Source organism: Phycodurus eques, chromosome 10 (assembly GCF_024500275.1).
Source record: "Phycodurus eques isolate BA_2022a chromosome 10, UOR_Pequ_1.1, whole genome shotgun sequence".
In the NCBI taxonomy this organism is placed as follows: Eukaryota; Metazoa; Chordata; class Actinopteri; order Syngnathiformes; family Syngnathidae; genus Phycodurus; species Phycodurus eques.
Window position 1 is genome coordinate 21,543,782 of NC_084534.1, and position 12,428 is coordinate 21,556,209.

The window sequence follows — 12,428 nt, forward strand, 5'->3', positions numbered from 1 at the left end:
AGAAGGTGTTTATACTATAGACACAATTTCAGCTGTTCAGTTCATGTACAGCAATGAAAACAGAACATATTACTCCATATTACACCGTATCTTGAAACTAACGCAAAGGAAAGCATACGACTAATGTTTGCCGCCCTCTCCCGCAGTCGGCGCTGGCGCCGCTGGAACAGGTTCTGCCGCAGAAAGTGCAGGTTGGCTGTTAAATCGGTGCCTTTCTATTGGCTGGTCATCATCCTGGTTTTCCTCAACACCCTCACCATATCATCAGAGCACTACAACCAACCTTTGTGGCTGACACAAGTGCAGGGTACACACAACGCTGCGCTCCACATCATCTCTGTAGAATTTAATTTCAGGTGCATGCTAATGTTTGTTTGGGTTGTTTCTTGCTTCCAGATGTGGCCAACAAGGTGCTGTTAGCCCTGTTCACTTGTGAGATGTTGGTGAAGATGTATAGTCTCGGCCTGCAGGCCTACTTTGTGTCACTCTTCAACCGCTTTGACTGCTTTGTGGTGTGTGGAGGAATCACCGAAACCATCCTGGTGGAGCTGGAGATAATGTCGCCCCTCGGGATCTCCGTGTTCCGATGCGTGCGCCTGCTGAGGATTTTCAAGGTCACGCGGTAAGACCACAATACCTATACATCCATCTTGTATTCCGATTAAGTTCAGGTTCAAGGGGAAGGAAGCATGAAGTCAATTCCAGGTGCCCAGTGACCCGAATGGAGTACAGTACTTACTCGGCTTGACTTCCTTTCGTCTCTTTTCTGCTTACAAAAGCAGGTGATGTCAGGAAAACCACTAAATTCAAGCTGGCAGGGATAATCATGTTAATTGTGTCTTCTGCCATCTAGTGGATGAGCATTTAATTGTTCTGGCTGTCACGATACATTAGTGGCATAGATTAACAAACAAAGATACATTATTTGGCATCAATCATTTTTGTATTTTCTCTTGTGGCACACCTGATGATCTCTCACGGCACACTAATGTGACGCAGTGGTTGGGAATCATTGCATTTGTCAACTGGTTTCACCACTGAGCATCCTCGACCACAAACGTGTACTCTGTTTTGGTTTTAATTTCATCACTTATCTCTCGCTCATGTTTCTCCTTGTCATTTTATTTATTTCTTTTTACCAGTCACTGGCAGTCACTCAGCAACTTGGTGGCTTCCCTCCTCAACTCCATGAAGTCCATCGCTTCCCTGCTGCTGTTGCTCTTCCTCTTCATCATCATCTTCTCCCTGCTGGGCATGCAGGTTTTTGGCGGCAAGTTCAATTTTGATGAGACGCAAACCAAGAGGAGCACCTTTGACAACTTTCCACAAGCGCTACTCACGGTCTTTCAGGTATTTACAGACCTGACATATGCAGTGCATGCACGTATTCAGGATTTCAGATTGATTATCCCCATTAGAAAAAATGAAAATGGACTTACTATAGTGGACAAGTTTCCCACTGAATGAATATACTTTTCTCCTTCAGATCTTGACAGGAGAAGACTGGAACGCTGTCATGTACGATGGCATCATGGCGTACGGAGGCCCTTCTTCTTCAGGGATGATTTTATGCTTTTACTTCATCATCCTCTTCATCTGCGGAAACTGTATCCTCGTTCATGTTCAATAAACTCACATTCCGCTACTGAACTTGACCCAAGCAAGCGCTGTACTTTTAAGAGTTTCCTTTACTGAAGACTTTCTCGCAGACATCCTCCTAAATGTCTTCTTGGCCATTGCTGTGGACAACTTGGCAGATGCAGAGTCTCTCAACACAGATGAAGGAGATAAGAAAGGGTAAAAGCCTGATTATTTGCATTTTGGGAAGTCAAAAAGTGACAACAGCATAAGGAAGCAGAAGCTTTGGAATTTCCAATTTTGATCATTAGCTCTTTTTAAACATGGTTTATTTAAATCAGAAGCAAGAAATAGTTGTTGCTGTTTTTCATTCCAGGACTCCACCTCTAAAGTTGATAACTGGACATTTCGCATTTAAATCCAATACAGTTTAACTGACACATACATGGTTAGAAGTCGAAGAAGCCAACATGACATAGTTGCAAAATTACATAAAATCTTGAAATGAACGTGATCCGATCATTTAAATCGCACAGCAAGGGGATGTCCTGACTGGTCCATAAAATTAAAGCCAGTGAGCTGAGGCTGCTATGCAACAACAAAAATGCTATCGTCCTTATTATTGGCGAGTGGACCATAAAGAATATTTTGAAGCCATGTTGCATGGAGTTGCTTTAAATAAAAAAACAAAATAGATGAGAAATTTGTTTTAGCAAATCTTTTTCTGACAGAATAAGAAAGAAAGCAATCTTGTCTTTGTGGGTTTTTATTACAAGAAAAAAAGCAAAATATTTCCAGAGAGGAAAAGGTACAAGTCGTCACAAGTTGTCACCCCTTACTGTAATATATATATTTTTTAATATAAATGTGTTCAGGCACAATAAAAACAGAATTTTAAATATCAATATGTAGTCAGTGGTGCCTTGAGATACGAATGACCCAACTTAGGAGTTTCTCGGGACACGAGGCGTCTTTTAGCTGATAAGAGCACTGTATGGTGGCAATGACTTCAACTTCACAACAAGCTATAGAAGATATAATTTTATTGAGTGCTATTTTTGTTATTGAAAAAAAAAAACATAAAAAAGGTTTTTGGGAAGGCTTGAACAGATTTCCATTCATTTCAATGTCTGTTACAGGGCTAAAAAGGATGAGAAAGACGAGAAGGTATATGTGACATTCAAACAATACATTTTTGAAATTCCAAAGCACAAGTTTCAGTCTGAGGAGTTTTCACATACGTTCAGGATGAAGAAGAAGACAATGACGACGCCGCGGCAGAGGAGGACGACCCAGAAGTCCCGGCAGGACCTCGGCCGGCCATCTCCGACTTGGTCAAGAAGGAGAAGATCACTCCGATCCCAGAGGGAAGTGCCTTTTTTATCTTCAGCAACACCAATCCGTAAGAGACGCTCAAACACGTGGACATCGCTTTCCTTGTGACACACGCATTGACACATTGGCTGTGTGCTGCAGGGTTCGCGTGTTTTGCCACAAGCTCATCAATCACCACATCTTCACCAACCTCATCCTGGTGTTCATCATGCTCAGCTCCGTCTCGCTCGCCGCAGAGGATCCCATCCGAAACTTCTCCGCTCGCAATATTGTAAGTCTGCTCACTTTCGCCACATAAAACCATTCAATCACACATATTAGTGTAGCTCTGTGAGGGGTCACAGTCTGGTTCTTCATGATTTAATATAGTTTACCATTTACAAAGTATAAAAAGCATCAATTTATACATATAATGCAAAGCTTATGAACTTAATCATTGTCTTAAACGTAAGGATATGTATTCTTTAATTCTTGGGAGGAACTAAATTGATGCCCAACAATACCTAATGCAATGCAAGAAGTAGAAAGAAAACAAATATTAATTCATAATTATGAATTTAAAAAAAATCTATACTGGATGTAGTAATGCCCTTTTGTACAGTGGTGCCTTAAGATACAGTACGTGTGACCCGGGAGATACAAGCTGTCGTTTGGCCGATTGACTAGCGAGCAAAACGTTGAGATACAAGTGCTGTAGAGTGGCTCAACTGACTTCACAGCAAGCAGCAGTTTTGCAGATAGCTTTTTATTGCTACTCCTCGTTGAGGTTTACTGTCAAACTAAATATCAAACAGAGGATTTCACGTGCATTTAAAACAACCACATAACGTTGCCTGACAGTCCACTATATATATATATATATATATATATATATATATATATATATATATATAATCTTTATGAATATATGTTGAATGCATTACAAAAATAGTAGTGCACCTGAATTTAGAACAGAAAATTAATTCAATTCAGTTGAATTCAAAACTACTTAGTCCTAAACCATAATGAGCAAGTATTGTATTGAAGAATACTAAATAATCATGATTGTCCAATTTTATGAATACAACTCAACTGAAATAAATAACATAATTTATGTAAAATGTGATAGCAATGTGTAATTTAATTATTACATAAAATATTAGAAATTTCAGAAGTGTGTTTTTTGTTGTTGTTGGGTTGTTTTTTTTTTGATAATTTTTGCAAGTTCAGTGTGATACTGTGACATGCACATGCTATTTCAAAAGGTAAGATTTTTTTTTCAGGTAAAACCCCAAACACACTGGTATGTCTTTGTGTTTTATTCAACGTTCTGTACATGGTTGACGACGCTATATGGACAAAAGTATTGGGATACTTTGCCCTCTATCGGAAATGAATGTGAAGATTTTCCACACCAAATATACCTTGATTTGTGCACTTCGGGGAACAGAAAAGGGCCTCCCACATACGGTAGTTGTAAACAAACTACAGTATGCGGTACAGTATTTGATTAATTATTTGTATCCCACCAGGATACATTGGATGATTTCAATATAGAGATGTTTGTGTACAGAACAGTCAAGATTAAAAACAGACACATTTTTTGAATTAATAACACTACTAGTATTTCCTACATAAATTTTTTGACAAATTTATGACATTTTTGTCAGCAGTTGGATGGTTGATCATTTACCAACTTTCAACTGAACCCACAATGACTTATTAGAATGCATGGCAAAAATCCACAAGACGTTTGTTACATTGTTGTTGCCTTGCCTACGACCATGCATTTCAAGGTAATTTAAAGGTCTGTCTCAATATTTTTGTCCATATAGTGTATGTTTACACTGCAGTAATTATTTGATCTACAGTGGAACCTCTGAGTTTGAACTCGATCGGTTCTGGAACGCTGATGTGGAATTTCTGATTCATTTAGATTTGAAAAGATGTCCCCAATGAAATCATGGATGTAATGATTATTTTCAGTACCATTTTAAGGAACATTCTTACCTGTCACAGAAGTGTAAAAAGAAATTAAATGCTCATGTAAACTGCAAAAATAATACGCAAAAGAAAACGCAGCTTTAACAACAAGTAACAAAGTGTATGCTCATGCTGGTCAACGGTATTGGGACACCGTAAAAGCAATAGTATTTGGACACCAAAGGAGTATTACTGCTTTGAATGTTACTACCCAATGTGACTTAACATTTAACTACCCTTGTTGAGACTGAACCTTCTTTTAGAACAGTGATTCTCAAAGTGTACGATTCTCATTTTACTTATGTGAAATACATGCCAAGTACCACTTTTTTCATTTTGCTGTATTCAAGTTTTAATGTTACATTGGCTTAGAAGAATATATTTTTTAGGAATAGAATCGCTACATCATTTTTGACCAGCATTTAGGCCTATAATAGTTAGCTGGTACTTGGTGTAAAAAGTTTGAGAACCACTGTTTTAGAATGAGTGTTCCTAAAAGCCCCCCCAAAAATGTTGTGCAAATGTTTGTACAATTAATTGTTTGATGCTCGTTGAACATGAACAATACCGGTTTCGATTCCAAAATTTCGTGTGACCGTAGAGGTTCATTTTTCCTGAGAATTTGGATCAAATTCCACTTTAGAGGTTTCACTGTATTCATTAGAACTACTGCGGTGATGCTCAGTTATGACACTGCATACAAGAAGCCGTCTAGTCTCAAAAAATATAATCTTCCAAATTTCCAATTAAAAAAATTAATTAAAAATAATTGATCTTGTTTGCTAATGATGTTTAAAGTTGCACAATGAACTGTCTTTGTTAAACATCTACGTTGCTTTTTGCAGATACTTGGTTACTTTGACTATGCTTTCACGGCTATCTTTACTGTTGAGATCATTTTGAAGGTAAATGTCCTGTGTCCCCTGTCCGTGCTGTACTAACCTCCCGACCCAATAACCCTGCACACATGTGGTTGCCTTCCAGGTCCTAGGCTATGCAGATTATGTCTTCACTAGTATGTTTACATTTGAGATCATATTGAAGGTAACCCCTTAAGTGACAACGAGAGCCTTGCTGCATTCTCTCCTTGTGTGTCACCCACCACTCAGTACAACCTGGCTTGTTTGTTTCCTTTCTCTTATTTACTTTTTTGCTTCACGGCACCTCTTTTAAAGACAGAAGTAAATCGTAGAGATCTCTATTGGACTCGTTACTTGCACATCAGTAACGCAAACGCAAGAGAGAACTTGGGGGACGGAAACACAACATCAAACATTACATTCTACTTCCATGGGTGTCACATCATGTCTGAAAAATTATGCGGAAAAAGGGTGCAGATTATGTCAAATCTTTGTGAAATGCAACCAATCTTAACAGGCTGCTCAGACATTAGTGAAGCATTGGCTGAAGTTGAGACAGAGGTGATTTTTTTTGGGGGGGGGGGAACAGGGGGGTGGGTCAAACGCAAAGTCAACTCCAGTCAAAGCTAACTCCATGCCTCCCGTACAGACTAGGGGTTGAACCGACGTGTCGATGTGCAATGACAATTGCAGCTTGAAACTGATTAATCGCCAATCATGTGTTTTGGCACTAAACACACGGAATTCTCCCTGAAATCAACAAGTGGTCGGTCGGTGTAGCAAAATAGCGGCGGTGTCTCAAGCACTAAATATGAGACATTAGCACGGTCACTTGCAACACACACACGAAAAACTAAAGATAACGAGTGACCGATAACTAACCTCTATTGTTAAAACAAATGGTTATAGATGGTTTTGGATCACGTGATTGGTATGTGTTTGTCCGTCCCACCTGTATTTGCCAAAAAACTCACAAAATTCACAATTTTTTGACGTTGGCTATCAAATTCTACATCTATTCAAACACTCAATATACACCTGAACAAAACAATGCGTAGACCTCCGGTATGGCAGCAAGCGGCCTTGTCCAGAGGTGCGTGACGTCACGGGAAAAGTATTGTCGCCAACATCTACTATTTTGCTCAAGCCTTCATCCCGCAAACGCGTGGCGAGCTCTTTTTCCTCCTTCCATTCCTCCCACACTCCGACTGAACCCTCCAATCACAAGTCACGCTCAGATACCTTCATGGTCTCAGAGACAGTCATATTTTATAAAACTCTTACAACTACCCATGTAACATGACTGCAGGTTTGCTCCAGTACATTATTAAAGCATCACTCCTCTTGTAATTTGTTAAAATTTTATACTAGTATTAATTTACGTAGCGGGTAGCTACCCTGCAGTTGTGTTACAGTATGTGAATTGAGTAATCTGAATGTGATTGGATGAGCGAGAGTGTCACGCACAGGGAGAAAAAAATATCACTGACATCATCAAGTAATGGACGTCAACCCGACTATCAACACTTTAGCATCGACTGCAAAAAATCTTACGTCGTTCAACCCCTAGTACAGACTGCTTTCCAGACGCATAAAAGAGGGGGCAAAATCAGCCATGTTCCAGCATGGTTCAGTCTGCTGACCCGGACTGAGTGCATGGAAAGGTGGACTCGTCTCTGCGGTCATTTGGACACAAATCACGCCACTGCTGTTTTGACCCAAAAATTCCCCAATGCTCTCAGTTAGCGCTTGGCGTCTCGCTGCGTGGGACTCCACCGTTCACATGCACTCTGAGAAGTAATCCTTCACTTTTATGATTTGAAGATTATTTTGGCTGGTTTTTCTTCTCTGCCTGTTTTCTAATTGGGAGCCGCCTTCCCTACATTGAGCGCTATTAAAGAACATGATATAATGGGCTTTAAGAGGACGGTCCACATGAATGTGACAGGAAGTTCATTTTCACTTTCCAATCTCTACGACTGGAGCTCTTGCAGGGAGTAACTGCTGTATATTGCTGACGCCATGGCAACAAAATGCATGTTTTCTTGCCATAGTAGATTGAGAAATGAATGACTTACTACTACATTCATGTCAATAAGGGCCGTGGGGGTGGCGATGGTAGATTTTAGCCCCCTTTTTTTCACCGCTCTCAGCTCGCCACCCTCAATCAGAGTGAACTACAAGAGTGTGGAAAACTGTGTGTGTGTGTGTGTGTGTGTGTGTGTGTGTGTGTGTGTGTGTGTTTCAAAATGGGGAGGGTAATATGAATGGGTATAATTGACTATATCTGTTTTTCTATTTAACATGTTTGCATTGTGTATTGTATATCTGTATGAGCGATACTATGTGTGGTAATGTGTTTGAAAGGGAGAGTGTGTGTGATTAGGGCTGTCACGATCAAATATTTCTAGAATCGATTGTCCTGTCGATCATTGCATCTATTAATCAAATAATCAAAAACATTCTTTCGCATTAAAGTTTATTGCAAAATATTTTTTGTGATTACTGTTTATTAACTGATTATTGTTAGGGTTTTTTGGTATTGTTTTATGATTAAACAAAATCAAATAAACAACAATTGAGCAATATGACGAGAGGGAGCAATGTACTTACCATCCTTTTTGAAACTGAGAGCTACTTGGAAAGTAGGCAAAAATGTTGATCATTGTTTCTCAAAGTAAAAGCGGACGTTTGCAAATGTCTTTTGATTAAACATAAAAGATCATCAGTCTGCTTTCATGAAGGAATACAAAAATCTGAGAATATTTACTGATAAGAGGCCAAAATCAGAGGATTTGGACAATTTTAAGTTAAACAATGGCACTCAACGATTAATCGATTGTCAGAATAGTTGTTGATTAATTTTACAATCAATTAGTTGTCGATTAATCTATTAATTGTGACACCTAGTGTGTAAGGTGTGTATGTTGAAATCCGGTTTGTGGTGTGTTTGAGGGTGAATATGTGCTTTCCTTTGTCACTTGCTCCCCTGACATAATGTGCCTTCCCCTCAGATGACGACATACGGAGCTTTTCTCCATAAAGGAGCTTTCTGCAGGAATTACTTCAACCTTCTCGACTTGTTAGTGGTCGGAGTGTCTTTAGTCTCCTTTGGCATACAGTGAGTATTAATTAATGAGTAGTTTATCTATCAATCTACTATATATATATATATATATATATATATATATATATATATATATATATATAAAATGATGTCATCTCAAGTTACTCTCAAATTTACTTTCTACGTTTGAAATCTGGGCATGTTTAGTCAAACACAAAGCTATTATTCTGTTGTACGAATAACAGATGATTACACAGGTTAATTATACCTTTTAGCATCTAGTATAAGAGCATTTACAGTAATTGTTCTGCCAGTCACTAGATGTCGCTGGCATAGATAGATGAACAAATTGGTTGGAGTAATTAATCATAATTTTTGGGACAATCACGGCACACGAAAATGCCACGGCACATCTAATGGTGGTTGGGAATCGCTGGTCTCGAAAACTATATAACAAAGTGTGTGTTCTTATCATGCAGGTCGTCTGCCATCTCAGTGGTGAAGATTCTCAGGGTCCTTCGTGTCCTGAGACCCTTGAGAGCTATCAATCGAGCCAAAGGCCTGAAGGTTCAGATGCTAGTGCCATTTGTCATGTTGACTCTGGATATGGTAATGTCTAAATGTGTGCTTTTCTTGGCCCAACAGCACGTGGTGCAGTGTGTGTTTGTGGCCATCAGAACTATCGGCAACATCATGATTGTCACCACTCTTCTGCAGTTCATGTTCGCCTGCATTGGTGTGCAGCTCTTCAAGGTCAGCACTGAGGCCACAGAAGTAAGTTAGAGGATCTGACAGAAGATTAATGGTGCAAAAATGTTGTTTTCCTCCAAAGGGAAAGTTGTATCGCTGCACAGATGAAGCCAAATCTAGCCCAGAGGAGTGCAAGTTGGTTTTCGTTGTCTTGTACCACACCAGAGCAATTTATCCATCCTGCTTCACAACTTCATCCCTGTGACTTCTTTGTATTTTCAGAGGCACCTACATCCTGTATAAGGACGGCGATGTGAATCAGCCCACCATCCACAAACGAATGTGGCACAACAGCGACTTCAACTTCGACAACGTGCTAATGGCCATGATGGCTCTATTCACTGTCTCCACCTTTGAAGGCTGGCCTGCGTGAGAGTCTTTTCACACCTCCATTACAAACTTACTGCTACACGTAATGAGTGACATGTAGACTCGTTGAGTGACCTCACCACCAATCGGTAGCGCTGTGGATAAAGATTGACATGTACAACCCCAATTCCAATGAAGTTGGGACGTTGTGTTAAAAAAAAAAACAATGATTTGCAAATCATGTTCAACATATAACATATATATATGTTCAACAACACGTTCCAAAAAAGCAGGTGGCAAAAAAGACTGAGGAATTTGAGGAATGCTCATCAAACGCCTGTTTGGAACATCCCACAGGTGAATGGGCTAATTGGGAACAGGTGGGTGCCATGATTGGGTATAAAAGGAGCTTCCCTGAATTGGATTCACAAGCAAAGATGGGGCAAGGTTCACCTCTTTGTGAACAAGTGTGTGAGAAAATAGTCCAACGGTTTAAGGCCAATGTTCCTCAACATACAATGGCAAGGAATTTAGGGATTTCATCATCTACGCTCCATAATATCATCAAAAGGTTCAGAGAATCTGGCTTTTTTGGAACGTGTTGCAGCCATAAAATTCTAAGTTAATCATTATTTGCTAAAAACAATCAAGTTCGTCAGTTTGAACATTAAGTATCTTGTCTTTGTAGTGTATTCAATTAAATACAGGTTGAACATGATTTGCAAATCATTGTATTCTGTTTTATTTATGTTAAACACCCCCCCCCCCCCCGATGACTCAAGCACTGCTTGAAAACTGTCACTGAAGTTACAGCCAGACATGGTGAGAAGGTGGCACTTACTCAGAAACGCAAGCCACAGCAGAATGGAAGAATACATGCTGAAAAAATACATCAATTATAAATAATATCAGGAATAATAAATAGATCTTTTTGATGTCATGTGTTCTCCCGCTATTTCTGGGGGACTCGGGACTGAGCCCTGGCACGATTAGCAAAAAAACGTCTATGATGATGATAATTATGTTAATCAAAGTACCGATATAACGTTTTCCCGTCTTTTGCCCTCAGGTTACTATACAAGGCAATCGACTCCAACAGGGAGAACCTCGGGCCCATTTACAACTACCGTGTGGAGATTTCCATCTTCTTTATCATCTACATCATCATCATCGCCTTCTTCATGATGAACATCTTTGTAGGTTTTGTGATTGTCACGTTTCAGGAGCAAGGAGAGAAGGAGTACAAAAACTGTGAACTCGACAAGAACCAGGTCAGAGACAGCAATGTTTCTTGCTCCAAGATTAGAATCAAGATTCAGATGAGAATGAATGCAACCCAAGTTGTTGCTGTTGTGCTTTTGTGCAGCGTCAGTGTGTGGAATACGCCTTGAAGGCCCGTCCTCTTAGGAGGTACATCCCCAAGAACCCATACCAGTACAAGTTCTGGTATGTGGTCAACTCCACGGGCTTTGAGTACATCATGTTTGTGCTCATCATGCTAAACACACTCTGCTTGGCTGTACAGGTAAGACAACTCAAAGTACTTCACATGAATACAATAAATCACGTACGTCAGAGGCGGCAGAAGTGGGGGGCCACACACACACTTTTTACCCTATGTGGCAAAAAGAGCCCTCGGAGTGGTCAAATGTGCCCTCGAAGCAGCAAAAGTGCCCCAGAAAATGTTCAATCAGCATATAAAAATGTACTCATTCTATGATTCTTCATTTTGTATATATTTTTTGTTTAGACTAATGATTTCTTTAATGCCATTAAATTACAACCCCAATTCTAATGAAGTTGGGACGTTGTGTTAAACATAAATAAAAACAGAATACAATGATTTGCAAATCATATTCAACCTATATTTAATTGAATACACTACAAAGACAAGATATTTAATGTTCAAACTGATAAACGTTATGGTTTTTAGCAAATAATCGCTAACTTAGAATTTTAAGGCTGCAACACGTTCCAAAAAAGCTGGGACAGGGTCATGTTTACCACTGTGTTACATCACCTTTTCTTTCAACAACATTCAATAAACGTTTGGGAACTGAGGACACTAATTGTTGAAGCTTTGTAGGTGGAATTCTTCCCCATTCTTGCTTGATCTACAGCTTCAGCTGTTCAACAGTCCGGGATCTCCGTTGTCGTATTTTACGCTGCATAATGCGCCACACATTTTCAATGGGAGACAGGTCTGGAATGCAGGCAGGCCAGTCTAGTACCCACACTCCTTTACTACGAAGCCTCGCTGTTGTAACACGTGCAGAATGTGGTTTGGCATTGTCTTGTTGAAATAAGCAGGGACGTCCATGAAAAAGACGTTGCTTGGATGGCAGCATATGTTTCTCCAAAACCTGTATGTACCTTTCAGCATTAATGGTGCCTTCACAGATGTGTAAGTTACCCATGCCATTGGCACTAACACAGCCCCATACCATCACAGATGCTGGCTTTTGAACTTTGCGTCCATAACAGTCCGGATGGTTCTTTTCCTCTTTGGCCCGGAGGACACAACGTCCACAATTTCCAAAAACAATTTGAAATGTGGACTCGTCGGA

The 12,428-nt window shown here is 39.8% G+C and overlaps 1 protein-coding gene across 17 annotated transcripts in view; it reads left to right on the forward strand.

Moving 5' to 3' along the window:
* cacna1da (calcium channel, voltage-dependent, L type, alpha 1D subunit, a) overlaps window positions 1–12,428 on the forward strand; it is a 71,326-nt gene that overhangs the window by 31,802 nt on the left and 27,096 nt on the right. For 11 of the 17 annotated variants that reach the window (XM_061688379.1, XM_061688381.1, XM_061688380.1 and 8 more), the window contains 17 exons: window positions 147–307; window positions 397–622; window positions 1,143–1,350; window positions 1,487–1,607; window positions 1,710–1,797; window positions 2,718–2,745; window positions 2,826–2,980; window positions 3,055–3,184; window positions 5,721–5,780; window positions 5,860–5,919; window positions 8,750–8,856; window positions 9,282–9,369; window positions 9,448–9,555; window positions 9,635–9,687; window positions 9,775–9,921; window positions 10,931–11,132; window positions 11,228–11,386. In XM_061688379.1, the coding sequence (XP_061544363.1) occupies window positions 147–307; window positions 397–622; window positions 1,143–1,350; window positions 1,487–1,607; window positions 1,710–1,797; window positions 2,718–2,745; window positions 2,826–2,980; window positions 3,055–3,184; window positions 5,721–5,780; window positions 5,860–5,919; window positions 8,750–8,856; window positions 9,282–9,369; window positions 9,448–9,555; window positions 9,635–9,687; window positions 9,775–9,921; window positions 10,931–11,132; window positions 11,228–11,386 (2,101 nt within the window). The remainder of the gene's footprint in view (window positions 1–146; window positions 308–396; window positions 623–1,142; window positions 1,351–1,486; window positions 1,608–1,709; window positions 1,798–2,717; window positions 2,746–2,825; window positions 2,981–3,054; window positions 3,185–5,720; window positions 5,781–5,859; window positions 5,920–8,749; window positions 8,857–9,281; window positions 9,370–9,447; window positions 9,556–9,634; window positions 9,688–9,774; window positions 9,922–10,930; window positions 11,133–11,227; window positions 11,387–12,428) is intronic. The other 6 variants (XM_061688384.1, XM_061688387.1, XM_061688396.1 and 3 more) reach the window with 2 other exon arrangements.